The 26970-nt window shown below is 38.8% G+C and overlaps 1 protein-coding gene across 2 annotated transcripts in view; it reads left to right on the plus strand.

Annotated features, from left to right (window-relative positions):
• Positions 1 to 25957, plus strand: part of LOC130293969 (apolipoprotein A-IV-like) — a 47209-nt gene extending 21252 nt beyond the window's left edge. The window contains exons 2-4 of one of the 2 annotated variants that reach the window (XM_056543306.1): positions 1797 to 1855; positions 16912 to 17041; positions 23353 to 25956. In XM_056543306.1, coding sequence (XP_056399281.1) covers positions 1810 to 1855; positions 16912 to 17041; positions 23353 to 24256 — 1080 coding nt within the window. In that variant the 5' untranslated portion in view covers positions 1797 to 1809 and the 3' untranslated portion in view covers positions 24257 to 25956. Of the gene's footprint in view, positions 1 to 1796; positions 1856 to 16911; positions 17042 to 23352 lie in introns of both variants that reach the window. The other variant, XM_056543307.1, reaches the window with a different exon arrangement.
• The last annotated feature ends 1013 nt before the right edge of the window (positions 25958 to 26970 follow it).

Consider the following 26970-nt stretch of genomic DNA (forward strand, 5'->3'; position numbering starts at 1 on the left):
CATGGAGTCGCCCTCACCTGGTGTCCAAAGGAGCAGGTAACCCTGGCACAGGTAAAGTATACAGAACATGTAATACCTCCCTGTACTGTAGGGGGCGCTATCAGACACCAGTCAGTGCATACACTTCAGTAATGCAGGTGTTTTACCAGTAAATGCCCATTGTGATTGGTCATTTCTTCCAGCCATTGACACGTTTCACAGATCTGGACTGTCCATAGCATTGTATGTTGAGTCTGGTTTCAAGTTAGAATGGTCCAGAAAAGACAATTGTATGTTGAAACCATTGTATGTTGAAGCCATTGTAAGTTGAGGGATCACTGTATATAGCTTTCTGGTCAGAGATAAGGTGTATTTGTCACTACTTTCTGGGCTAAAAAAAAAAATTGTTTATAAAATGCAATGACCAGAACTCTCTGAGGTCATCAAACGTGCAGTGTTACCTTGAAACCAGAGAAGCATCAGAGAATCCACGCTGTAATATAAGATGTAATGTGCAGCCACACGACCTACGCTCTGGTATAAATAATAGCTTACAGTACCAGCAGAACATCTAGACCTGAAGAAGTAGAGATCAGGTAAGGAATTAAATACCATCTTTTCTGGAGGTGTCTGGAGAGTGGGGGAGGCACTGGACGTACGGACCTGACAGCTGGATGCCAGCTCATGTTTACTCATCAAAAATGGGACAGGGGCATCAGGATCGCCTGGAAGTGGTGGATAGATATATGGTAGGGCCATGCCGCTCATTTGGGCACCACTGATAACATATTCCACTGATAATGTATGACTCTATAAGAGAAGGCAAGAAGGTTTAGGATTTATATTTTGTATAGCAATAAATATACCACAGAAATATTTCATTAAAAAAAATGTCATCTCTTTCTAGGTGTTAAATGGGCACTGTCATGAACTTTTTTTTTATATATGTTGTAGTACATATGTACTACAACATATCTCTAATACATTTTCATTATTTTTTTATTTTTATTAAAAGGCTTTAATTCACGTTTGAAAACCGGCCACCAGGGGTCTCCCTCCTAGTGGCCGGCTGCAGGCTGTCGTGACGTCACGCCTGAATTCGGACTGATGCCGGCCGGGCATCGGTCCTAATTCATTCAGCCTGCGCTCGCTCCCTGCCTGTCAATCAGACAGGCAGGGAGCGAGCGCATTGGCTCCCTGGCTGGCCGGCCACTCCTCCTGCACATGACGCCACCGCTGCTGCTGCCCTGTGCATGGAATCGGAAATCTCACCTCACACCGGACTGTCTGGCAGTATGTATGAATCTGTTTTAGGGGAGAGCGGGGATCGGGGGTTGGGGGAGAGCGGGGTTCGGCATTTTAACACGGTGGGGGGGGATTGGGGAACAGACGGAGGGAACGGGGTAGCGCCGCGCCCATGGCCCTAACTAATTGTTTTCTGCACAGGGTGCCTCCAACTGTTTCAACACTACAACTCCTAGCTTGCCCTGACAGCCAATAGATGTCAGGGCAAGCTGGGAGTTGTAGTAGTGAAACAGCTGGAGGCACCCTGTGTAGATGAACTAAGCCTCCCCAGCAGGCATCAGTGACGTGGTGCCTGCTGGGGAAGTCTGCGGGTAAGTGAGCACACTACAAGGAAGACAAAAAGTCATTTTCAACATAGTAAAAAAATAAATAAAAGCAGGGAGGGGGTTAGGGATAAATGGGTAATAGGCAAGGATAGAAAAAAAAAAGGATGGTGGGAGCTACTCTTTAACTGATGGGAATGAACTATGTATTCGGTAAAAGCATCTAACATCTAACATTTCTCTCCACAGACTCAAAAGTAAAATGTTGGTTAAAGTGGTAACCATCACTCTTATGTGCACCATGGCAGGTGAGTACCTAGTTCCATAGGCATTGTAAAAAATTATGAGTATTTTCTTAATTTTCTGGAGTTTAGCTTGAAGCATAACTTTTTTTCTTTAAAATGACCATATTTCTGCACCGATTCATTTCATTATATAGGGCTCAGAATCCTCAGCTCCCCTTCACACAGTCATAGTTACATACAGATATACTAGATATATATACTAGATGTCTTCAGCTCTCCTTCACACAGTCATAGTTACATACAGATATACTAGATATATATACTAGATGTCTTCAGCTCTCCTTCACACAGTCATAGTTACATACAGATATACTAGATATATATACTAGATGTCTTCAGCTCCCCTTCACACAGTCATAGTTACATACAGATATACTATATATATATACTAGATGTCTTCAGCTCTCCTTCACACAGTCATAGTTACATACAAATATACTAGATATATATACTAGATGTCTTCAGCTCTCCTTCACACAGTCATAGTTACATACAGATATACTAGATATATATACTAGATGTCTTCAGCTCTCCTTCACACAGTCATAGTTACATACAGATATACTAGATATATATACTAGATGTCTTCAGCTCCCCTTCACACAGTCATAGTTACATACAGATATACTAGATATATATACTAGATGTCTTCAGCTCTCCTTCGCACAGTCATAATTACATACAGATATACTAGATATATATACTAGATGTCTTCAGCTCCCCTTCACACAGTCATAGTTACATACAGATATACTAGATATATACTAGATGTCTTCAGCTCTCCTTCACACAGTCATAGTTACATACAGATATACTAGATATATATACTAGATGTCTTCAGCTCTCCTTCACACAGTCATTGTTGCATACAGATATACTAGATATATACTAGATGTCTTCAGCTCCCCTTCACACAGTCATAGTTACATACAGATATACTAGATATATACTAGATGTCTTCAGCTCCCCTTCACACAGTCATAGTTACATACAGATATACTAGATATATACTAGATGTCTTCAGCTCCCCTTCACACAGTCATAGTTACATACAGATATACTAGATATATATACTAGATGTCTTCAGCTCTCCTTCACACAGTCATTGTTACATACAGATATACTAGATATATACTAGATGTCTTCAGCTCTCCTTCACACAGTAATAGTTACATACAGATATACTCGATATATATACTAGATGTCTTCAGCTCCCCTTCACACAGTCATAGTTACATACAGATATACTAGATATATATACTAGATGTCTTCAGCTCCCCTTCACACAGTCATAGTTACATACAGATATACTAGATATATACTAGATGTCTTCAGCTCTCCTTCACGCAGTCATAGTTACATACAGATATACTAGATATATACTAGATGTCTTCAGCTCTCCTTCACACAGTAATAGTTACATACAGATATACTCGATATATATACTAGATGTCTTCAGCTCTCCTTCACACAGTCATAGTTACATACAGATATACTAGATATATACTAGATGTCTTCAGCTCTCCTTCACACAGTCATAGTGACATACAGATATACTAGATATATATACTAGATGTCTTCAGCTCTCCTTCGCACAGTCATAGTTACATACAGATATACTAGATATATATACTAGATGTCTTCAGTTCTCCTTCACACAGTCATAGTTACATACAGATATACTAGATATATATACTAGATGTCTTCAGCTCTCCTTCACACAGTCATAGTTACATACAGATATACTAGATATATATACTAGATGTCTTCAGTTCTCCTTCACACAGTCATAGTTACATACAGATATACTAGATATATATACTAGATGTCTTCAGCTCTCCTTCACACAGTCATAGTTACATACAGATATACTAGATATATACTAGATGTCTACAGCTCCCCTTCACACAGTCATAGTTACATACAGATATACTAGATATATATATTAGATGTCTTCAGCTCCCCTTCACAGTCATAGTTACATACAGATATACTAGATATATATACTAGATGTCTTCAGCTCTCCTTCACACAGTCATAGTTACATACAGATATACTAGATATATATACTAGATGTCTTCAGCTCCCCTTCACAGTCATAGTTACATACAGATATACTAGATATATATACTAGATGTCTTCAGCTCTCCTTCACACAGTCATAGTTACATACAGATATACTAGATATATGCTAGATGTCTTCAGCTCTCCTTCACACAGTCATAGTTACATACAGATATACTAGATATATATACTAGATGTCTTCAGCTCTCCTTCACACAGTCATAGTTACATACAGATATACTAGATATATACTAGATGTCTTCAGCTCCCCTTCACACAGTCATAGTTACATACAGATATACTAGATATATATACTAGATGTCTTCAGCTCTCCTTCACACAGTCATAGTTACATACAGATATACTAGATATATACTAGATGTCTTCAGCTCTCCTTCACACAGTCATAGTTACATACAGATATACTAGATATATATACTAGATGTCTTCAGCTCCCCTTCACACAGTCATAGTTACATACAGATATACTAGATATATATACTAGATGTCTTCAGCTCCCCTTCACACAGTCATAGTTACATACAGATATACTAGATATATATACTAGATGTCTTCAGCTCTCCTTCGCACAGTCATAATTACATACAGATATACTAGATATATATACTAGATGTCTTCAGCTCCCCTTCACACAGTCATAGTTACATACAGATATACTAGATATATACTAGATGTCTTCAGCTCTCCTTCACACAGTCATAGTTACATACAGATATACTAGATATATATACTAGATGTCTTCAGCTCTCCTTCACACAGTCATTGTTGCATACAGATATACTAGATATATACTAGATGTCTTCAGCTCCCCTTCACACAGTCATAGTTACATACAGATATACTAGATATATACTAGATGTCTTCAGCTCCCCTTCACACAGTCATAGTTACATACAGATATACTAGATATATACTAGATGTCTTCAGCTCCCCTTCACACAGTCATAGTTACATACAGATATACTAGATATATATACTAGATGTCTTCAGCTCCCCTTCACACAGTCATAGTTACATACAGATATACTAGATATATACTAGATGTCTTCAGCTCTCCTTCACACAGTCATAGTTACATACAGATATACTAGATATATATACTAGATGTCTTCAGCTCTCCTTCACACAGTCATAGTGACATACAGATATACTAGATATATATACTAGATGTCTTCAGCTCTCCTTCACACAGTCATAGTTACATACAGATGTACTAGATATATATACTAGATGTCTTCAGCTCTCCTTCACACAGTCATAGTTACATACAGATATACTAGATATATATACTAGATGTCTTCAGCTCTCCTTCACACAGTCATTGTTACATACAGATATACTAGATATATACTAGATGTCTTCAGCTCTCCTTCACACAGTAATAGTTACATACAGATATACTCGATATATATACTAGATGTCTTCAGCTCCCCTTCACACAGTCATAGTTACATACAGATATACTAGATATATATACTAGATGTCTTCAGCTCCCCTTCACACAGTCATAGTTACATACAGATATACTAGATATATACTAGATGTCTTCAGCTCTCCTTCACACAGTCATAGTTACATACAGATATACTAGATATATACTAGATGTCTTCAGCTCTCCTTCACACAGTAATAGTTACATACAGATATACTCGATATATATACTAGATGTCTTCAGCTCTCCTTCACACAGTCATAGTTACATACAGATATACTAGATATATACTAGATGTCTTCAGCTCTCCTTCACACAGTCATAGTGACATACAGATATACTAGATATATATACTAGATGTCTTCAGTTCTCCTTCACACAGTCATAGTTACATACAGATATACTAGATATATATACTAGATGTCTTCAGCTCTCCTTCACACAGTCATAGTTACATACAGATATACTAGATATATATACTAGATGTCTTCAGTTCTCCTTCACACAGTCATAGTTACATACAGATATACTAGATATATATACTAGATGTCTTCAGCTCTCCTTCACACAGTCATAGTTACATACAGATATACTAGATATATACTAGATGTCTACAGCTCCCCTTCACACAGTCATAGTTACATACAGATATACTAGATATATATACTAGATGTCTTCAGCTCCCCTTCACAGTCATAGTTACATACAGATATACTAGATATATATACTAGATGTCTTCAGCTCTCCTTCACACAGTCATAGTTACATACAGATATACTAGATATATATACTAGATGTCTTCAGCTCCCCTTCACAGTCATAGTTACATACAGATATACTAGATATATATACTAGATGTCTTCAGCTCTCCTTCACACAGTCATAGTTACATACAGATATACTAGATATATGCTAGATGTCTTCAGCTCTCCTTCACACAGTCATAGTTACATACAGATATACTAGATATATATACTAGATGTCTTCAGCTCTCCTTCACACAGTCATAGTTACATACAGATATACTAGATATATACTAGATGTCTTCAGCTCCCCTTCACACAGTCATAGTTACATACAGATATACTAGATATATATACTAGATGTCTTCAGCTCTCCTTCACACAGTCATAGTTACATACAGATATACTAGATATATACTAGATGTCTTCAGCTCTCCTTCACACAGTCATAGTTACATACAGATATACTAGATATATATACTAGATGTCTTCAGCTCTCCTTCACACAGTCATAGTTACATACAGATATACTAGATATATATACTAGATGTCTTCAGCTCTCCTTCACACAGTCATTGTTACATACAGATATACTAGATATATATACTAGATATCTTCAGCTCCCCTTCACACAGTCATAGTTACATACTGATATACTAGATATATATACTAGATGTCTTCAGCTCTCCTTCACACAGTCATAGTTACATACAGATATACTAGATATATATACTAGATGTATTCAGCTCTCCTTCACACAGTCATAGTTACATACAGATATACTAGATATATATACTAGATGTATTCAGCTCTCCTTCACACAGTCATAGTTACATACAGATATACTAGATATATATACTAGATGTCTTCAGCTCTCCTTCACACAGTCATAGTTACATACAGATATACTAGATATATATACTAGATGTCTTCAGCTCCCCTTCACACAGTTATAGTTACATACAGATATACTAGATATATATACTAGATGTCTTCAGCTCCCTTTCACACAGTCATAGTTACATACAGATATACTAGATATATATACTAGATGTCTTCAGCTCTCCTTCACACAGTCATAGTTACATACAGATATACTAGATATATACTAGATGTCTTCAGTTCTCCTTCACACAGTCATAGTTACATACAGATATACTAGATATATACTAGATGTCTTCAGTTCTCCTTCACACAGTCATAGTTACATACAGATATACTAGATATATATACTAGATGTCTTCAGCTCTCCTTCACACAGTCATAGTTACATACAGATATACTAGATATATATACTAGATGTCTTCAGCTCCCCTTCACACAGTTATAGTTACATACAGATATACTAGATATATATACTAGATGTCTTCAGCTCCCTTTCACACAGTCATAGTTACATACAGATATACTAGATATATATACTAGATGTCTTCAGCTCTCCTTCACACAGTCATAGTTACATACAGATATACTAGATATATACTAGATGTCTTCAGTTCTCCTTCACACAGTCATAGTTACATACAGATATACTAGATATATACTAGATGTCTTCAGCTCTCCTTCACACAGTCATAGTTACATACAGATATACTAGATATATATACTAGATGTCTTCAGCTCTCCTTCAAACAGTCATAGTTGCATACAGATATACTAGATATATACTAGATGTCTTCAGCTCCCCTTCACACAGTCATAGTTACATACAGATATACTAGATATATACTAGATGTCTTCAGCTCCCCTTCACACAGTCATAGTTACATACAGATATACTAGATATATACTAGATGTCTTCAGCTCCCCTTCACACAGTCATAGTTACATACAGATATACTAGATGTATATACTAGATGTCTTCAGCTCTCCTTCACACAGTCATAGTTACATACAGATGTACTAGATATATATACTAGATGTCTTCAGCTCTCCTTCACACAGTCATAGTTACATACAGATATACTAGATATATACTAGATGTCTTCAGCTCCCCTTCACACAGTCATAGTTACATACAGATATACTAGATATATATACTAGATGTCTTCAGCTCCCCTTCACACAGTCATAGTTACATACAGATATACTAGATATATATACTAGATGTCTTCAGCTCTCCTTCACACAGTCATAGTTACATACAGATATACTAGATATATACTAGATGTCTTCAGCTCCCCTTCACACAGTCATAGTTACATGCAGATATACTAGATATATATACTAGATGTCTTCAGCTCTCCTTCACACAGTCATAGTTACATACAGATATACTAGATATATATACTAGATGTCTTCAGCTCTCCTTCACACAGTCATAGTTACATACAGATATACTAGATATATACTAGATGTCTTCAGCTCCCCTTCACACAGTCATAGTTACATACAGATATACTAGATATATATACTAGATGTCTTCAGCTCTCCTTCACACAGTCATAGTTACATACAGATATACTAGATATATACTAGATGTCTTCAGCTCTCCTTCACACAGTCATAGTTACATACAGATATACTAGATATATATACTAGATGTCTTCAGCTCTCCTTCACACAGTCATAGTTACATACAGATATACTAGATATATATACTAGATGTCTTCAGCTCTCCTTCACACAGTCATTGTTACATACAGATATACTAGATATATATACTAGATATCTTCAGCTCCCCTTCACACAGTCATAGTTACATACTGATATACTAGATATATATACTAGATGTCTTCAGCTCTCCTTCACACAGTCATAGTTACATACAGATATACTAGATATATATACTAGATGTATTCAGCTCTCCTTCACACAGTCATAGTTACATACAGATATACTAGATATATATACTAGATGTATTCAGCTCTCCTTCACACAGTCATAGTTACATACAGATATACTAGATATATATACTAGATGTCTTCAGCTCTCCTTCACACAGTCATAGTTACATACAGATATACTAGATATATATACTAGATGTCTTCAGCTCCCCTTCACACAGTCATAGTTACATACAGATATACTAGATATATACTAGATGTCTTCAGCTCTCCTTCACACAGTCATAGTTACATACAGATATACTAGATATATACTAGATGTCTTCAGCTCCCCTTCACACAGTCATAGTTACATACAGATATACTAGATATATATACTAGATGTCTTCAGCTCTCTTTCACACAGTCATAGTTACATACAGATATACTAGATATATATACTAGATGTCTTCAGCTCCCCTTCACACAGTTATAGTTACATACAGATATACTAGATATATATACTAGATGTCTTCAGCTCCCTTTCACACAGTCATAGTTACATACAGATATACTAGATATATATACTAGATGTCTTCAGCTCTCCTTCACACAGTCATAGTTACATACAGATATACTAGATATATACTAGATGTCTTCAGTTCTCCTTCACACAGTCATAGTTACATACAGATATACTAGATATATACTAGATGTCTTCAGTTCTCCTTCACACAGTCATAGTTACATACAGATATACTAGATTTATATACTAGATGTCTTCAGCTCTCCTTCACACAGTCATAGTTACATACAGATATACTAGATATATATACTAGATGTCTTCAGCTCCCCTTCACACAGTTATAGTTACATACAGATATACTAGATATATATACTAGATGTCTTCAGCTCCCTTTCACACAGTCATAGTTACATACAGATATACTAGATATATATACTAGATGTCTTCAGCTCTCCTTCACACAGTCATAGTTACATACAGATATACTAGATATATACTAGATGTCTTCAGTTCTCCTTCACACAGTCATAGTTACATACAGATATACTAGATATATATACTAGATGTCTTCAGCTCTCCTTCACACAGTCATAGTTACATACAGATATACTAGATATATATACTAGATGTCTTCAGCTCTCCTTCAAACAGTCATAGTTGCATACAGATATACTAGATATATACTAGATGTCTTCAGCTCCCCTTCACACAGTCATAGTTACATACAGATATACTAGATATATACTAGATGTCTTCAGCTCCCCTTCACACAGTCATAGTTACATACAGATATACTAGATATATACTAGATGTCTTCAGCTCCCCTTCACACAGTCATAGTTACATACAGATATACTAGATGTATATACTAGATGTCTTCAGCTCTCCTTCACACAGTCATAGTTACATACAGATGTACTAGATATATATACTAGATGTCTTCAGCTCTCCTTCACACAGTCATAGTTACATACAGATATACTAGATATATACTAGATGTCTTCAGCTCCCCTTCACACAGTCATAGTTACATACAGATATACTAGATATATATACTAGATGTCTTCAGCTCCCCTTCACACAGTCATAGTTACATACAGATATACTAGATATATATACTAGATGTCTTCAGCTCTCCTTCACACAGTCATAGTTACATACAGATATACTAGATATATACTAGATGTCTTCAGCTCCCCTTCACACAGTCATAGTTACATGCAGATATACTAGATATATATACTAGATGTCTTCAGCTCTCCTTCACACAGTCATAGTTACATACAGATATACTAGATATATATACTAGATGTCTTCAGCTCTCCTTCACACAGTCATAGTTACATACAGATATACTAGATATATACTAGATGTCTACAGCTCCCCTTCACACAGTCATAGTTACATACAGATATACTAGATATATATACTAGATGTCTTCAGCTCTCCTTCACACAGTCATAGTTACATACAGATATACTAGATATATATACTAGATGTCTTCAGCTCCCCTTCACACAGTTATAGTTACATACAGATATACTAGATATATATACTAGATGTCTTCAGCTCCCTTTCACACAGTCATAGTTACATACAGATATACTAGATATATATACTAGATGTCTTCAGCTCTCCTTCACACAGTCATAGTTACATACAGATATACTAGATATATACTAGATGTCTTCAGTTCTCCTTCACACAGTCATAGTTACATACAGATATACTAGATATATACTAGATGTCTTCAGTTCTCCTTCACACAGTCATAGTTACATACAGATATACTAGATATATATACTAGATGTCTTCAGCTCTCCTTCACACAGTCATAGTTACATACAGATATACTAGATATATATACTAGATGTCTTCAGCTCCCCTTCACACAGTCATAGTTACATACAGATATACTAGATATATATACTAGATGTCTTCAGCTCTCCTTCACACAGTCATAGTTACATACCGATATACTAGATATATACTAGATGTCTTCAGCTCCCCTTCACACAGTCATAGTTACATACAGATATACTAGATATATACTAGATGTCTTCAGCTCCCCTTCACACAGTCATAGTTACATACAGATATACTAGATATATATACTAGATGTCTTCAGCTCCCCTTCACACAGTCATAGTTACATACAGATATACTAGATATATATACTAGATATCTTCAGCTCTCCTTCACACAGTCATAGTTACATACAGATATACTAGATATATATACTAGATGTCTTCAGCTCTCCTTCACACAGTCATAGTTACATACAGATATACTAGATATATACTAGATGTCTTCAGCTCCCCTTCACACAGTCATAGTTACATACAGATATACTAGATATATATACTAGATGTCTTCAGCTCTCCTTCACACAGTCATAGTTACATACAGATATACTAGATATATATACTAGATGTCTTCAGCTCCCCTTCACACAGTTATAGTTACATACAGATATACTAGATATATACTAGATGTCTTCAGCTCCCTTTCACACAGTCATAGTTACATACAGATATACTAGATATATACTAGATGTCTTCAGCTCTCCTTCACACAGTCATAGTTACATACAGATATACTAGATATATACTAGATGTCTACAGCTCCCCTTCACACAGTCATAGTTACATACAGATATACTAGATATATATACTAGATGTCTTCAGCTCCCCTTCACAGTCATAGTTACATACAGATATACTAGATATATATACTAGATGTCTTCAGCTCTCCTTCACACAGTCATAGTTACATACAGATATACTAGATATATATACTAGATGTCTTCAGCTCCCCTTCACACAGTCATAGTTACATACAGATATACTAGATATATATACTAGATGTCTTCAGCTCTCCTTCACACAGTCATAGTTACATACAGATATACTAGATATATACTAGATGTCTTCAGCTCTCCTTCACACAGTCATAGTTACATACAGATATACTAGATATATACTAGATGTCTTCAGCTCTCCTTCACACAGTCATAGTTACATACAGATATACTAGATATATATACTAGATGTCTTCAGCTCCCCTTCACACAGTTATAGTTACATACAGATATACTAGATATATACTAGATGTCTTCAGCTCCCTTTCACACAGTCATAGTTACATACAGATATACTAGATATATATACTAGATGTCTTCAGCTCCCCTTCACACAGTCATAGTTACATACAGATATACTAGATATATACTAGATGTCTTCAGTTCTCCTTCACACAGTCATAGTTACATACAGATATACTAGATATATACTAGATGTCTTCAGTTCTCCTTCACACAGTCATAGTTACATACAGATATACTAGATATATATACTAGATGTCTTCAGCTCTCCTTCACACAGTCATAGTTACATACAGATATACTAGATATATATACTAGATGTCTTCAGCTCCCCTTCACACAGTCATAGTTACATACAGATATACTAGATATATACTAGATGTCTTCAGCTCCCCTTCACACAGTCATAGTTACATACAGATATACTAGATATATATACTAGATGTCTTCAGCTCTCCTTCACACAGTCATAGTTACATACAGATATACTAGATATATACTAGATGTCTACAGCTCCCCTTCACACAGTCATAGTTACATACAGATATACTAGATATATATACTAGATGTCTTCAGCTCCCCTTCACAGTCATAGTTACATACAGATATACTAGATATATATACTAGATGTCTTCAGCTCTCCTTCACACAGTCATAGTTACATACAGATATACTAGATATATATACTAGATGTCTTCAGCTCTCCTTCACACAGTCATAGTTACATACAGATATACTAGATATATATACTAGATGTCTTCAGTTCTCCTTCACACAGTCATAGTTACATACAGATATACTAGATATATATACTAGATGTCTTCAGCTCCCCTTCACACAGTCATAGTTACATACAGATATACTAGACATATATACTAGATGTCTTCAGCTCTCCTTTACACAGTCATAGTTACATACAGATATACTAGATATATATACTAGATGTCTTCAGCTCTCATTCACACAGTCATAGTTACATACAGATATACTAGATATATATACTAGATGTCTTCAGCTCCCCTTCACACAGTCATAGTTACATACAGATATACTAGATATATACTAGATGTCTTCAGCTCTCCTTCACACAGTCATAGTTACATACAGATATACTAGATATATATACTAGATGTCTTCAGCTCCCCTTCACACAGTCATAGTTACATACAGATATACTAGATATATATACTAGATGTCTTCAGCTCCCCTTCACACAGTCATAGTTACATACAGATATACTAGATATATATACTAGATGTCTTCAGCTCTCCTTTACACAGTCATAGTTACATACAGATATACTAGATATATATACTAGATGTCTTCAGCTCCCCTTCACACAGTCATAGTTACATACAGATATACTAGATATATATACTAGATGTCTTCAGCTCTCCTTCACACAGTCATAGTTACATACAGATATACTAGATATATACTAGATGTCTTCAGCTCCCCTTCACACAGTCATAGTTACATACAAATATACTAAATATATATACTAGATGTCTTCAGCTCCCCTTCACACAGTCATAGTTACATACAGATATACTAGATATATACTAGATGTCTTCAGCTCTCCTTCACACAGTCATAGTTACATACAGATATACTAGATATATACTAGATGTCTTCAGCTCTCCTTCACACAGTCATAGTTACATACAGATATACTAGATATATATACTAGATGTCTTCAGCTCTCCTTCACACAGTCATAGTTACATACAGATATACTAGATATATATACTAGATATCTTCAGCTCTCCTTCACACAGTCATAGTTACATACAGATATACTAGATATATATACTAGATGTCTTCAGCTCCCCTTCACACAGTCATAGTTACATACAGATATACTAGATATATACTAGATGTCTTCAGCTCCCCTTCACACAGTCATAGTTACATACAGATATACTAGATATATATACTAGATGTCTTCAGCTCCCCTTCACACAGTCATAGTTACATACAGATATACTAGATATATATATACTAGATGTCTTCAGCTCCCCTTCACACAGTCATAGTTACATACAGATATACTAGATATATACTAGATGTCTTCAGCTCCCCTTCACACAGTCATAGTTACATACAGATATACTAGATATACATACTAGATGTCTTCAGTTCTCCTTCACACAGTCATAGTTACATACAGATATACTAGATATACATACTAGATGTCTTCAGCTCTCCTTCACACAGTCATAGTTACATACAGATATACTAGATATATATACTAGATGTCTTCAGCTGCCTCTAGGGAGAGTTTAGGAGCTTACTGAATACAGTGTTATTATTGAGTTCAATACAACTATCAATAATGTATCAATACTACAGATGCTGCTCAAGTAGCATCCTAGATTTCCGACTCTTGCAATATTTATTCACTCTCGGAAAAACAACTATTTTTGATATTTCGGATTTAACCTACACATATTTGATGTCTTAGAATAACAGGTTTGATTGTCTTGAGATCCTACTCCTGTGTATCTGATGACTAAATAGCCAGGCTGTAAAGTGAACACATAGCATGGTATTAAAGGGGTACTCCAGCCCCAAGACATCTTATCCTCTATCCAAAGGATAGGGGATAAGATGTCTGATCACGACTCCGCCCCGGTGTGAGGTCACGCCCCGCCCCCTCAATGCAAGTCTATGGGAGGGGGCGTTACGCCCCCTCCCATAGACTTGCATTGAGAGGGCAGGCGTGATGTCACACGGGGGCGGAGTCATGACGTCACGATACTTTGTCCCTGTGGTCGGGAAGCATAACACTGAGAGCCTCCACCGCTTCCAGCAGTGCTTACAGGTGGGTGCTGCATGCTAGATTGTGGGGGTCCCCAGCGGAGGAACCCTCGCGATCAGACATCTTATCCCCTATCTTTTGGATAGGGGATAACATGTCTTGGGGCCGGAGTACCCCTTTAATGCCTGATGTCTAACCATATGTGTGTACAGCCTAACTAAACATAAATGTTGATACACATCCAGAATAATCCCTCACACACAGTCCTAGTAGCCTTTTTACAGGCTACATGTTATTCTTCAAAATGTAACTTTTATTCCCTTCTGTATGTTTCGGGCTGGGTTATTGAAAAGGTAAAAGGGGCCATTTCCCCCAGATCTCCACCATCCTTATCTTCCTGAGCATCCCAGACAATCCCAGCTGCAACGCATAGGCTGAAGGTGTCATTTTATCAATATAAAAGCTTTAATGTTTAAACTGGCAAAAGAGCCTATTGTGCAGTTTTTCTCTTTTATGTTACTAAGAAGATCCTTTCCCCTGTATAGAACTCAGCACTGTCAGCTAGGGGAAACGTCGTAGCAGAACATGTATGTCTATTGCTATAGAAAGAAACGGACAGGTGGCTGCCTCTGGCCCTGTTTAGTTCCTTTAAAGGGGTACTCCGGTGGAATTTATAATTTTTTTTTTTTTAAATCAACTGGTGCCAGAAAGTTAAACAGATTTGTAAATTACTTCTATAAAAAAAATCTTAATCCTTCCAGTACTTATTAGCTGCTGAATACTACAGAGGAAATTCTTTTCTTTTTGGAACACAGAGCTCTCTGCTGACATCACGAGCACAGTGCTCTCTGCTGACATCTCTGTTCATTTTAGGAACTGACCGGAGCCACATATGTTTGCTATGGGGATTTTCTCCTACCCTGGACAGTTCTTAAAATGGACAGAGATCTCAGCAGAGAGCACTGTACTCATGATGTCAGCAGAGAGCTCTGTGTTCCAAAAAGAAAAGAATTTCCTCTGTAGTATTCAGCAGCTAATAAGTTCTGGAAGGATTAAGATTTTTTAATAGAAGTAATTTACAAATTTAACTAATGCAAAGAAGTGATATTCGACACTGCTATTGTAGGCTCTGACGGACAGTCGTGTATGACGCTTATACAGAGAAATATAAGTAGAGATGTGGTGGTGCGCTGATACTTGGCAAAAGTTCAAATCTTCAAAAGGCAATGAAGGAATAGAATGAATCGGCAACTCACCAGTCTTCTCTTTAGAAAAGGTTCCTTTATTCAAACATACTCACAGCATGAAATGCAATCAGGGAGAGGGATCAGTGCAGGGGGGGGGGTAAAAGTAGTAGGCACCAGTTGATGAAAAAAAAAAAAAAAAAGAAGTTTTCCACCGGAGTACCCCTTTAAAACAAGGATCTTTCCAATTACATGTACATTAACCTCTCTATAAGATCACCTCTTCAGGAAACAATCTTCTTATCCAGACCAGAAGTTCAGTTCCATCATGTATTTTGCATACTAACTATCTTGTTTGAGAAGACCACTTTTTTAATGCAATTTTGGGTGGTCGTCTTATATAAGTTTCACTGTATTAACTTTATCTAAACATAAATATTGATTTTTTTCCCCCTTTCAGGTGCTCTAGGCAATGTGGACGATAACATGCTGGCTGATGCTTTCTTGACTTACTTTGACCAGCCAAGCAGCAGCACCAAGGACAGCAGCACCTCACAGGTCCAGGTGTCGGACTTCAGCAGTCTTCTAAAGTAAGAAACTAAAGAAACACTGTAGCAAAATATTTACAAATAGAAAGATATTAATGATTCCATTTTGTAGCTAGACTCCCACATCTTTTACAGTTTTTATTAGATATTGCTCTTCTTTATATGTTTCAAATGTGGTGTTATTAAAGTGGTTGTCTGCTTCCTTATCTTAGAAAGTTTCCTTAAATGGGCACTGTCACCAACTTTTTTTTTAAATATTTTGTAGTACATATGTACTACATCGGGCGGGGGGTTGTGATGGAAGGAACAGGGTATGGGGGGGCTTTGACGGAGGGAACGGGCTAGCACCGTAGCACCGCATGGCACTAACTTATAGTTTATCTACACAGGGCTGTTTCACTACTACAACTCCCAGCATGCCCTGACAGCCTATAGATGTCAGGGCAAGCTGGGAGTTGTAGTGGTGAAACAGCTGGAGGCACCCTGTGTAGATAAACTAAGGGCGGAAGTGTTGTTCCCAGCAGGCATCAGTGACGTGGTGCCTGCTGGGGAAGTCTGCCTGGTAGTGAGCACACTACCAGGCAGACAAAAAGTAATTTTTAATATAGTAAAAAGAAAAATTAAAAGCAGGGAGGGGGTTAGGGATAGATTGGCAATAGGCAGGGACAGAGGAAAAAAAATAGGATGGTGGGAGCTACCCTTTAAAGAGTAGCTCCCACCATCCTTTTTCCTCCCTGCCTTTTATTTTTTAAAAAATTTTTTTTACTATGGTAGAAATGCATTCTTGTCTGCCTGATAGTGTGCTCACTACCAGGCAGACTACCCCAGCAGGCACTACGTCACTAATGCCTGCTGGGGCCGACTCTTCTGCCCTTAGTTCACCTACACAGGGTGCCTCCAGCTGTTTCACCACTACAACTCCCAGCTTGCCCTGACCTCTTTTGGCTGTCAGGGCATGCTGGGATTTGTAGTGGTGAAACAACTGGAGGCATACTGTACAGGTGAAAACAATAACTGTTATTGGTCGCAGCACTACTAGCTGCATTCTGTAAGTATAAAGCAGCCTAACGGACCTCTAATGCCTTAGTGCACAATGGCCCTCATTTACTATTCTAAACCCGACCTCTTTTGTCGGGTTTTTTTGTCGCATCTTTGTCTGCGCCATGTCGCAGACATCGTGCACCAGTCTGCGACATGATGCAACATTTTTTCCCGACAGACCCGATGTGGATTCTCCCAAACCCGAAAAAGGGGTGTTACCCGACATTTCTGAGCTTTCCCACGTATTTATTAAGGTTTCCAACCCGAATTTGTTGTATTGTTGTGGATTTTTTCCCGACAGTTCAGAGGAGTTGGAAACCAAAACCAACAAAACCCACGTGCGACAAACAGGATGCGACATAATAATAAATACCAGGGGAAAAAAAGCAGTCGGGTAAGAAAGCAAGATAGACTTACAACCCGATTTTCTTAGTAAATGAGGGCCAATGTGTACAGCTTCACAAGCATATTCTTCGTGACAGTTGCACTTTAAATAGTACCAACATATTCACCAACAAATCAGCCCTTATCGCACACGCTAGAGACAATCTAGAGACAATTTTCATAGTAAACCAATGAACCTTTTTTTGAGTGTGGGATGAAATCAGAGCATCTGAAGGAAAGCCAGGCAAACACAAGGAGAACATAAAAACACTTGTCCAGAGGAAAAGTTGCTGAGTTGCCCATAGCAACCAATCAGATCACTTCTTTTATTTTCGAAAAAGTCTCTGAAAGAAGCGATCTGATTGGTTGCTATGGGCAATTTAGAAACTTTTCCTCTGGACAGGTTTTGATAAATCTCCCCCGCTGTGCATATATTATCTTGGGTCAGTTTTGACCCCGGTGCACCAAAATGACAAACCAGTGAGCCAATAACTGTTGTCCAAGTGGCAGATCTCAATGGAAAGTATAACATGCGCTTTTTATATGGGACTACTACTTTATTGTATAAAAGCATTTTTATATTTGTTTGAAAAGATATTTTTAAACCAAAGGCAATAATGAAAAAGCCAAATAAGTGTATTTAACCCCTTAAGGACCCAGCCATTTTACACCTCAGGACCCGGCCATTTTTTGAAATTCTGACCACTGTCACTTTAAACATTAATAACTCTGGAATGCTTTTAGTTATCATTCTGATTCCGAGATTGTTTTTTCGTGACATATTCTACTTTGACATAGTGGTAAAATTTTGTGGTATCTTGCATCCTTTCTTGGTGAAAAATCCCCAAATTTTATGAAAAATATGAAAATTTTGCATTTTTCTAACTTTGAAGCTCTCTGCTTGTAAGGAAAATGGATATTCCAAATTATTTTTTTTTATGCACATATACAATATGTCTACTTTATGTTTGCTTCATAAAATTTATGTGTTTTTACTTTTGGAAGTCACCAGAGGGCTTCAAAGTTCAGCAGCAATTTTCCAATTTTTCACAAAATTTCAAAACTGAAAAATTTTTCATGGACCAGTTCAGGTTTGAAGTGGATTTTAAGGGTCTTCATATTAGAAATACCCCACAAATGACCCCATTATATTATGTTTGCATCATAAAATTTACGTGTTTTTACTTTTGGAAGTCACCAGAGGGCTTCAAAGTTCAGCAGCAATTTTCCAATTTTTCACAAAATTTCAAAAATGAAAAAATTTTCATGGACCAGTTCAGGTTTGAAGTGGATTTTAAGGGTCTTCATATTAGAAATACCCCACAAATGACCCCATTATAAAAACTGCACCCCCCAAAGTATTCAAAATGACATTCAGTCCGTGTTTTAACCCTTTAGGTGTTTCACAGGAATAACAGCAAAGTGAAGGAGAAAATTCACAATCTCCATTTTTTACACTCGCATGTTCTTATAGACCCAATTTTTGAATTTTTACAAGAGGAAAAAGGAGAAAATGTATACTTATATTTGTAGCCCAATTTCTCTCGAGTAAGCACATACCTCATATGTCTATGTAAAGTGTTCGGCGGGCGCAGTAGATGGCTCAGAAGCAAAGGAGCGACAAGGGGATTTTGGAGAGTACGTTTTTTTTAAATGGTTTTTGGGAGGCATGTTGCATTTAGGAAGCCCCTATGGTGCCAGAACAGCAAAAATCCCCCACATGGCATACCATTTTGGAAACTAGACCCCTTGAGGTACGTAACAAGGAATAAAGTGAGCCTTAATACCCCACAGGGGTTTCACGACTTTTGGATATGTAAAAAAATAAAAATAAAATGTGTGTTTCCCCCCAAATTTCACATTTTTGCAAGGGTTAATAGCAGAAAATACCCCCCAAACATTGTACTCCCATCTCTTCTGAGTATGAAGGTACCCCATAAGTTGACCTGAGGTGTACTATGGGTGAACTACAATGCTCAGAAGAGAAGGAGTCATATTTGGCTTTTTGAGAGCAAATTTTGCTCGGGGGCATGTCGCATTTAGGAAGCCCCTATGGTGCCAGGACAGCAAAAAAAAAACACATGGCATACCATTTTGGAAACTAGACCCCTTGTGGAACGTAACAAGAAATAAAGTGAGCCTTAATACCCCACAGGGGTTTCACGACTTTTGCATACGTAAAAAAAAAAAAAAAAAAAATCACTAAAATGTGTGTTTCCCCCCCAAATTTCACATTTTTGCAAGGGTTAATTGCAGAAAATACCCCCCAAAATTTGTAACCACATCTCTTCTGAGTATGGAGGTACCCCATCAGTTGACCTGAAGTGCACTACGGGCGAACTACAATGCTCAGAAGAGAAGGAGTCATATTTGGCTTTTTGAGAGCAAATTTTGCTCGGGGGGCATGTCGCATTTAGGAAGCCCATATAGTGCCAGGACAGCAAAATAACCCCCACATGGCATACCATTTTGGAAACTAGACCCCTTGAGGAATGTAAGAAGGCGTAAAGTGAGCATTACCCCCCACTGGTGTCTGTCATATCTTTGGAACAGTGGGCTGTACAACATTTTTAATTTGCACAGCCCACTCTTCCAAAGATCTGTCAGACACCTGTGGGGTGTAAATTATCACTGCACCCCTCATTACATTCCGTGAGGGGTGTAGTTTCCGAAATGGGGTCACATGTGGGGTTTTGTTTTTTTTGCCTTTGTCAAAACCGCTGTAACAATCAGCCACCCCTGTGCAAATCACCTCAAATGTACATGGCGCACTCTCCCTTCTGGGCCTTGTTGTGCGCCCCCAGAACACTTAACGCCTACATATGGGGTATCTCAGTACTCAGGAGAAATTGCGTTACAAATTTTGTGGGGCTTTTTTCCCCTTTACCTCTTGTCAAAATGAAAAGTATAGGGCAACACCAGCATGTTAGTGTAAAAAGTTTATTTTTTTACACTAACATGCTTGTGTAGACCCCAACTTCACATTTTCATAAGGGGTGAAAGGAGAAAAAGACCCCCAAGATTTGTTAGTCAATTTCTCCCGAGTACGGCGATACCCCATATGTGGCCCTAAACTGTTGCCTTGAAATACGACAGGGCTCCGAAGTGAGAGCGCCATGCGCATTTGAGGCCTGAATTAGGGGTGGATTTGCATAGGGGTGGACATAGGGGTATTCTACGCCAGTGATTCCCAAACAGGGTGCCTCCAGCTGTTGCAAAACTCCCAACATGCCTGGACAGTCAACGGCTGTCTGGCAATACTGGGAGTTGTTGTTTTGCAACAGCTGGAGGCTCCATTTTGGAAAGAGTGGCGTACCAGGCGTTTTTCATTTTTATTGGGGAGGGAGGGGGGCTGTGTAGGGGTATGTGTATATGTAGTGTTTTTTACTTTTTATTTTATTTTGTGGTAGTGTAGTGTAGTGTAGTGTTTTTAGGGTACAGTCACATGGGCGGGGGGTTACAGCGAGTTTGAGCTGCCGCGCAAAATTTGCTGCATCGCAAACTTGCAGCCCGATACTCACTGTAAGCCCCCTGCCTATGTGAATGTACCCTGTACATTCACAGGGGGGGGACCTCCAGCTGTTGCAAAACTACTACTCCCAGCATGCCTGAGAATGTTTGGGAGTTGTGGTTTTGCAACAGCTGGAGGCACACAGGTTGGGAAACACTGAGTTAGGAAACAATGTTTCCAAACCAGTGTGCCTCCAGCTGTTGCAAAACCACAACTCCCAAACATTCTCAGGCATGCTGGGAGTAGTAGTTCGGCAACATCTTTAGAGCCAGATGTTGCCGAACTACAACTCCCAGCATGCTTGGAGTTGTAGTTTTGCAACATCTGGAGGACTACAGTTTGCAGACCACTAATACAGTGGTTCCCAATCTGTGCCCTTCCAGATGTTGCAAAACTACAACTCCCAGTATGCCAAAACTGTCCAGGCATGCTGGGAGTTGTAGTTCTGCAACATCTGAAGGGCCAGATGTTACAGAACTACAACTCCCAGCATGCCTGGACAGTAAGGGCATGCTGAGGATGTGTAGTTTTGCAACATCTGGAAGGGCACAGTGGTCTCCAAACTGTGGACCTCCAGATGTTGCAAAACTGCAACTCCCAGCATGCCCAGACGCCAAGGGCTGTCTGGGCATGCTGGGAGTTGTAATTTACAGGGTCCTATTACAGCAATGCATGTCGCTTTACGGCGACGTGCATTGCTGTAAAGGGCCCGACCGCGGCTGAAGATCTACTCACCTGTCGCCGCCGCCGCCATCTTCATCGTCTGGATCCGGGTCTTCAGGGACGAGGTAAGTACCGGGGCCGGTCCCCAGCACTCCCCCGTCCCCCGCAGCGTCCTCCGGTCTTCCTCCCGTCCTCTCCGGACTTTCAGGGGCCGGGCAGGATGGGAGGAAGTAACCGCCCCCCCTCCTGCGATTGGTCGGTTAACTAACCGACAGATCGCAGGGAATAGGAGGAGGTGGCACCTCGCTCCTATACGTTAGCATGGTCCTGGCTGTCTGTGACAGCCGGGATCATGCGAAATTACCGGGTGGTCGGGTCCCAGAGACCAGATCAGCCCGGTATCGCTGCAGATCGCAAGGGCGATTTCCCTTGCGATTTGCGGCGATCGCCGACATGCTCGGTGGTGCAAAACTACAACACCCAGCATGCCCGGACATGCTGGGTGTCTGGGCATGCTGGGTGTTGTAGTTTTGAAACATCTGGAGGTCCGCAGGTTGTAGACCACTGTCCTATACTTTACATTGCACGGATCCCTCAACATACGATGGTTTCATCAAACGATGGTCCATTTGGAACGGATTACCATGGTATGTTGAGGGACCACTGTACTTGAAGACCTTGTGTGAAGCATCCTCTCAGAGATTTTATATATTTTTAAATCACGTTACTTACTTTCTTATGTTCTCAATTCCAGCAATGCGCTAAGACTGGATGATAAAAGTGTAAATGAAGAACTACTGAACAAGGTCTCCTTCTTTGCCAAAGCGATCTATGAACAGGCGACAAAGGACACTGAGAAACTCCAATTGGAGTTTGAAGAGCTGACGATCAAACTCTCCCCATATTCAGAAGAGGTAACCAAGCTGTTCAGTAAGACCACATCTGAGATGGAAATTACACTTACTCCTTATGCTAAGGAGCTTCAATCTCAGGTAGAAAGTATAACGGTGGAATTTGTCAAAAAGCTAAGAAGTATAAATTTCGACTTAAACAGTGATTCTGCTAGTATGAAGGTAGCGTTGGCATTGTACTCCCAAATACTAGAAGCTAAAATGGCAGAGTGTCTGAATGCGCTGAGAAACCTGATACAAACATGCACTGAAAAGGTGAAAGAGAAGATAGATCTGCAAGTTGTATCCTTGTATCAAAGTCTTTCTCCTTTTGCGGAAGGTATGCAGGATACTTTAAGGAAGCACATGGAGACCCTGAGCTTTTTGATGAAGAAAAATGTCATGTTAATTGGGAGTAAGATCCTGGAGACCACAGCCATGCTGGAGAAGCAAGTTATTCTCTGTTCCAGTCTGCTCAAGGAGAAAAATAGTCTGCTCTTCGGGAATGTAAGAAGGACACTAGCATTGTGTCTGTTTGATATCAGCCAGAAGATCAATGTGTTTAAAGACTTGGTGACCCCCTATAGAGAAGCTCTCACTAAGTCAGTCCTGCTTCGCCTTGAGAACATTAAAAAACAGCTCGGGGGGACTGTAGCAGTGAGTCTGCAAGACAAGAAAGATTACCTGGAAAAGAATCTATTTGACAAGATCACTGACCTTTTAAATAGTACCCTACTGACAACTGTGTCCAAAACATATACCGAGTGAGAGCCCAACCTTTACTGGGCACACCAATAACGCTAAACCGCAATATACTTAGGGACCAGGCACACTACAGATGTTTTGCTCTCTGCACATTTTGGAAGTTCTGTAGCTAAACTTTCAATGTGGAATTCAATGTGGATAATAGATCTTATCCCCTATCCAAAAGGTACCCCTATTCACTGGGACCCCCCCCCCTCCCCCTGTGATCTCCATGCAGCACCCGCATTCAACGCGGGGCTGTGTCTCCAGTCCCCTCTTTGTTTCCGGGACTGGAGATGTGACATCACGCCACGCCCTCTGGTGAAGTCATGACCCCCTCCTTTTTTATGTCTATGGGAGGGGGCGTGGCAACTGTCACGCCCCCTCCCATAGACATGAATGGAGGGGTGTGGCGTGAATCACGTCTCCAGTCACAGAAACAAAGAGGTTTCTGAGACTAGGGACCCAGCCCTGCATAGAATGCGGGTGCAGCATGGAGATCACGGGGGGTCCCAGCGGTGGGCCCATCCGCGATCAGACATCTTATCCCCTACCCTTTGCATACACAATACATAAGATGTATTTGGACGGAATACCCCTTTAAATTCTGCCACATGTTCATTCTTTAGACAGAATCTGCCCATTAGTTAATGGGTCTTTAAATTTCAATGCTTATTTCTCCAGCAAATCCTGTGAAAAATAAGCCCTAAATCCCCTTTGGTCTTGCTGGCTGCAGATTCCGAGAGTAAATTCAGCAAATAAATTTTGTAGTGTGCATGGGCCCTTACAGAACAATTTTATAATAAAGGTTCACACATTTAATACAGGGGCTTAGCACAGGTGGAGGAACTAGTGAGGTATGTGCCCACAGGCCGCTAGGTGGCTACAAGCAAATCTGCCTTAGCCAGAGTTTATTGATACATAAAATAGGCATCCAGCAGAATGCTATTGCTTTGCTTTGAAATATATATACACTTTTAAAACTTATTCCTAAAAAAAAAAAATTCTGATATAGTGTTCCAATCCCCTACATAAACAATAAATAATACAACTCGGGCTGCTTGCAGCTGCCACTAGAGGGAGCTTAAGAGCTAACTGCATACTATTTATATATTGTGCTCCTTAATATTACAGTATGCAGGAAGACCCTTTACTCCCCCTAGTGGTAGCTGCGGACAGCCAAAATTGTATTTTTCAGCTCGGGGTCTATGAGGAAATATAGAGCTCTGTGCAGGCCTCTGGCTGCTATAAGGTATTAAAAAATGTATCTGAACAGAATATAAACCTTAAAAAAATTACATGTACCTTACTTGTTAACAAACAGACATAATAGGGAAACACTGTTATAGTCTGTTGTATTCACTCTGATATACAGTATACAGTATATAGATCAAGTCAATCTGGATTAATCATTTGAAATGTTTAAAGGTATTTGTCAATGATTAGGCCCCCGGCATGAGGACTAAGGAAGGAAAGATATATATTTAATGTTCCATCTATTGTTCTATATTGTGTTATATTTTATATAATCATTTGTCATCTGAGATAACTTCTTAATAAAGCTTTCTGGAAATGAATATTCATGTATGCTTATTATGTGTATGTTGCACAATATTCTTATAGCTGTAGGAAGAGCTGTGTTACTGTACAACTTTACTTTAAATACTTTTTTGCTCCACTGTATGTACATTATTAGTCAGCCACCAATTGTGTTAGTTCTTCCACTTTTCCAATTTTCATCATAGGTTATAACCTCAACTATGAGAGACAGAATGAGAAAAAAATCCATAAAATCATTGTCTGATTTTTAAAGAATTTATTTGCAAATTATGGTGGAAAATAAGTATTTGGTCACCTACAAACAAGCAAGATTTCTGGCTCTCATAGACCTGTAACTTCTTCTTTAAGAGTCTCCTCTGTCCTCCACTTATTACCTGTATTCGGCTGGGGGAGGGGAAAACAGTGTGCTCCCGTACCCCAGCCGGAGTAGCGCTGAAATCCATCGACTTTAAAGGGGTATTCCAGGCCAAAACTTATTTTTATATATCAACTGGCTCCGGAAAGTTAAACAGATTTGTAAATTACTTCTATTAAAAAATATTAATCCTTCCAATAGTTATTAGCTTCTGAAGTTGAGTTGTTATTTTCTGTCTAACTGCTCTCTGATGACTCATGTCCCGGGAGCTGTCCAGCTCCTATGGGGATATTCTCCCATCATGCACAGCTCCCGGGATGTGACATCATTGAGCAGTTAGACAGAAAACTTCAGAAGCTAATAACTATTGGAAGGATTAAAAAATTTTAATAGAAGTAATTTACAAATCGAAATTCAGGTAGAAGACAGACATGATGCACATCTACAATCTTGTATAATGATCTAATTTCTTCTCAGCATAATTTCAAAAACTAACAGGTTGTTAGTATATACGTTTTGATCAAAAAGTACAAAGCCCACTCGCCACGTCAAGGCCACCTATTTAGAGTGGGTCCCTAACGTCCCTAGCATAAAATGGCGTAGCACTGGGCAGCGACCACCACCGCCGCGACACCAGTGCCCACAGGGGGAACGACCCACTGGCAGAGTGGCCCAAATGCCAGTCAAACCAGTCCATGGGTCGCACCGCCCCGCAGACAAATCTGTTTAATTTTCTGGAGCAGTTGATATATATAAAAAAAGGTTTTGCCTGGAATACCCCTTTAATGAGCCGACCAGCTCAATGGATTTCAGCGCCGGTCCG

The sequence above is a fragment of the Hyla sarda genome, chromosome 10 (assembly GCF_029499605.1).
Source record: "Hyla sarda isolate aHylSar1 chromosome 10, aHylSar1.hap1, whole genome shotgun sequence".
Classification (NCBI taxonomy): domain Eukaryota; kingdom Metazoa; phylum Chordata; class Amphibia; order Anura; family Hylidae; genus Hyla; species Hyla sarda.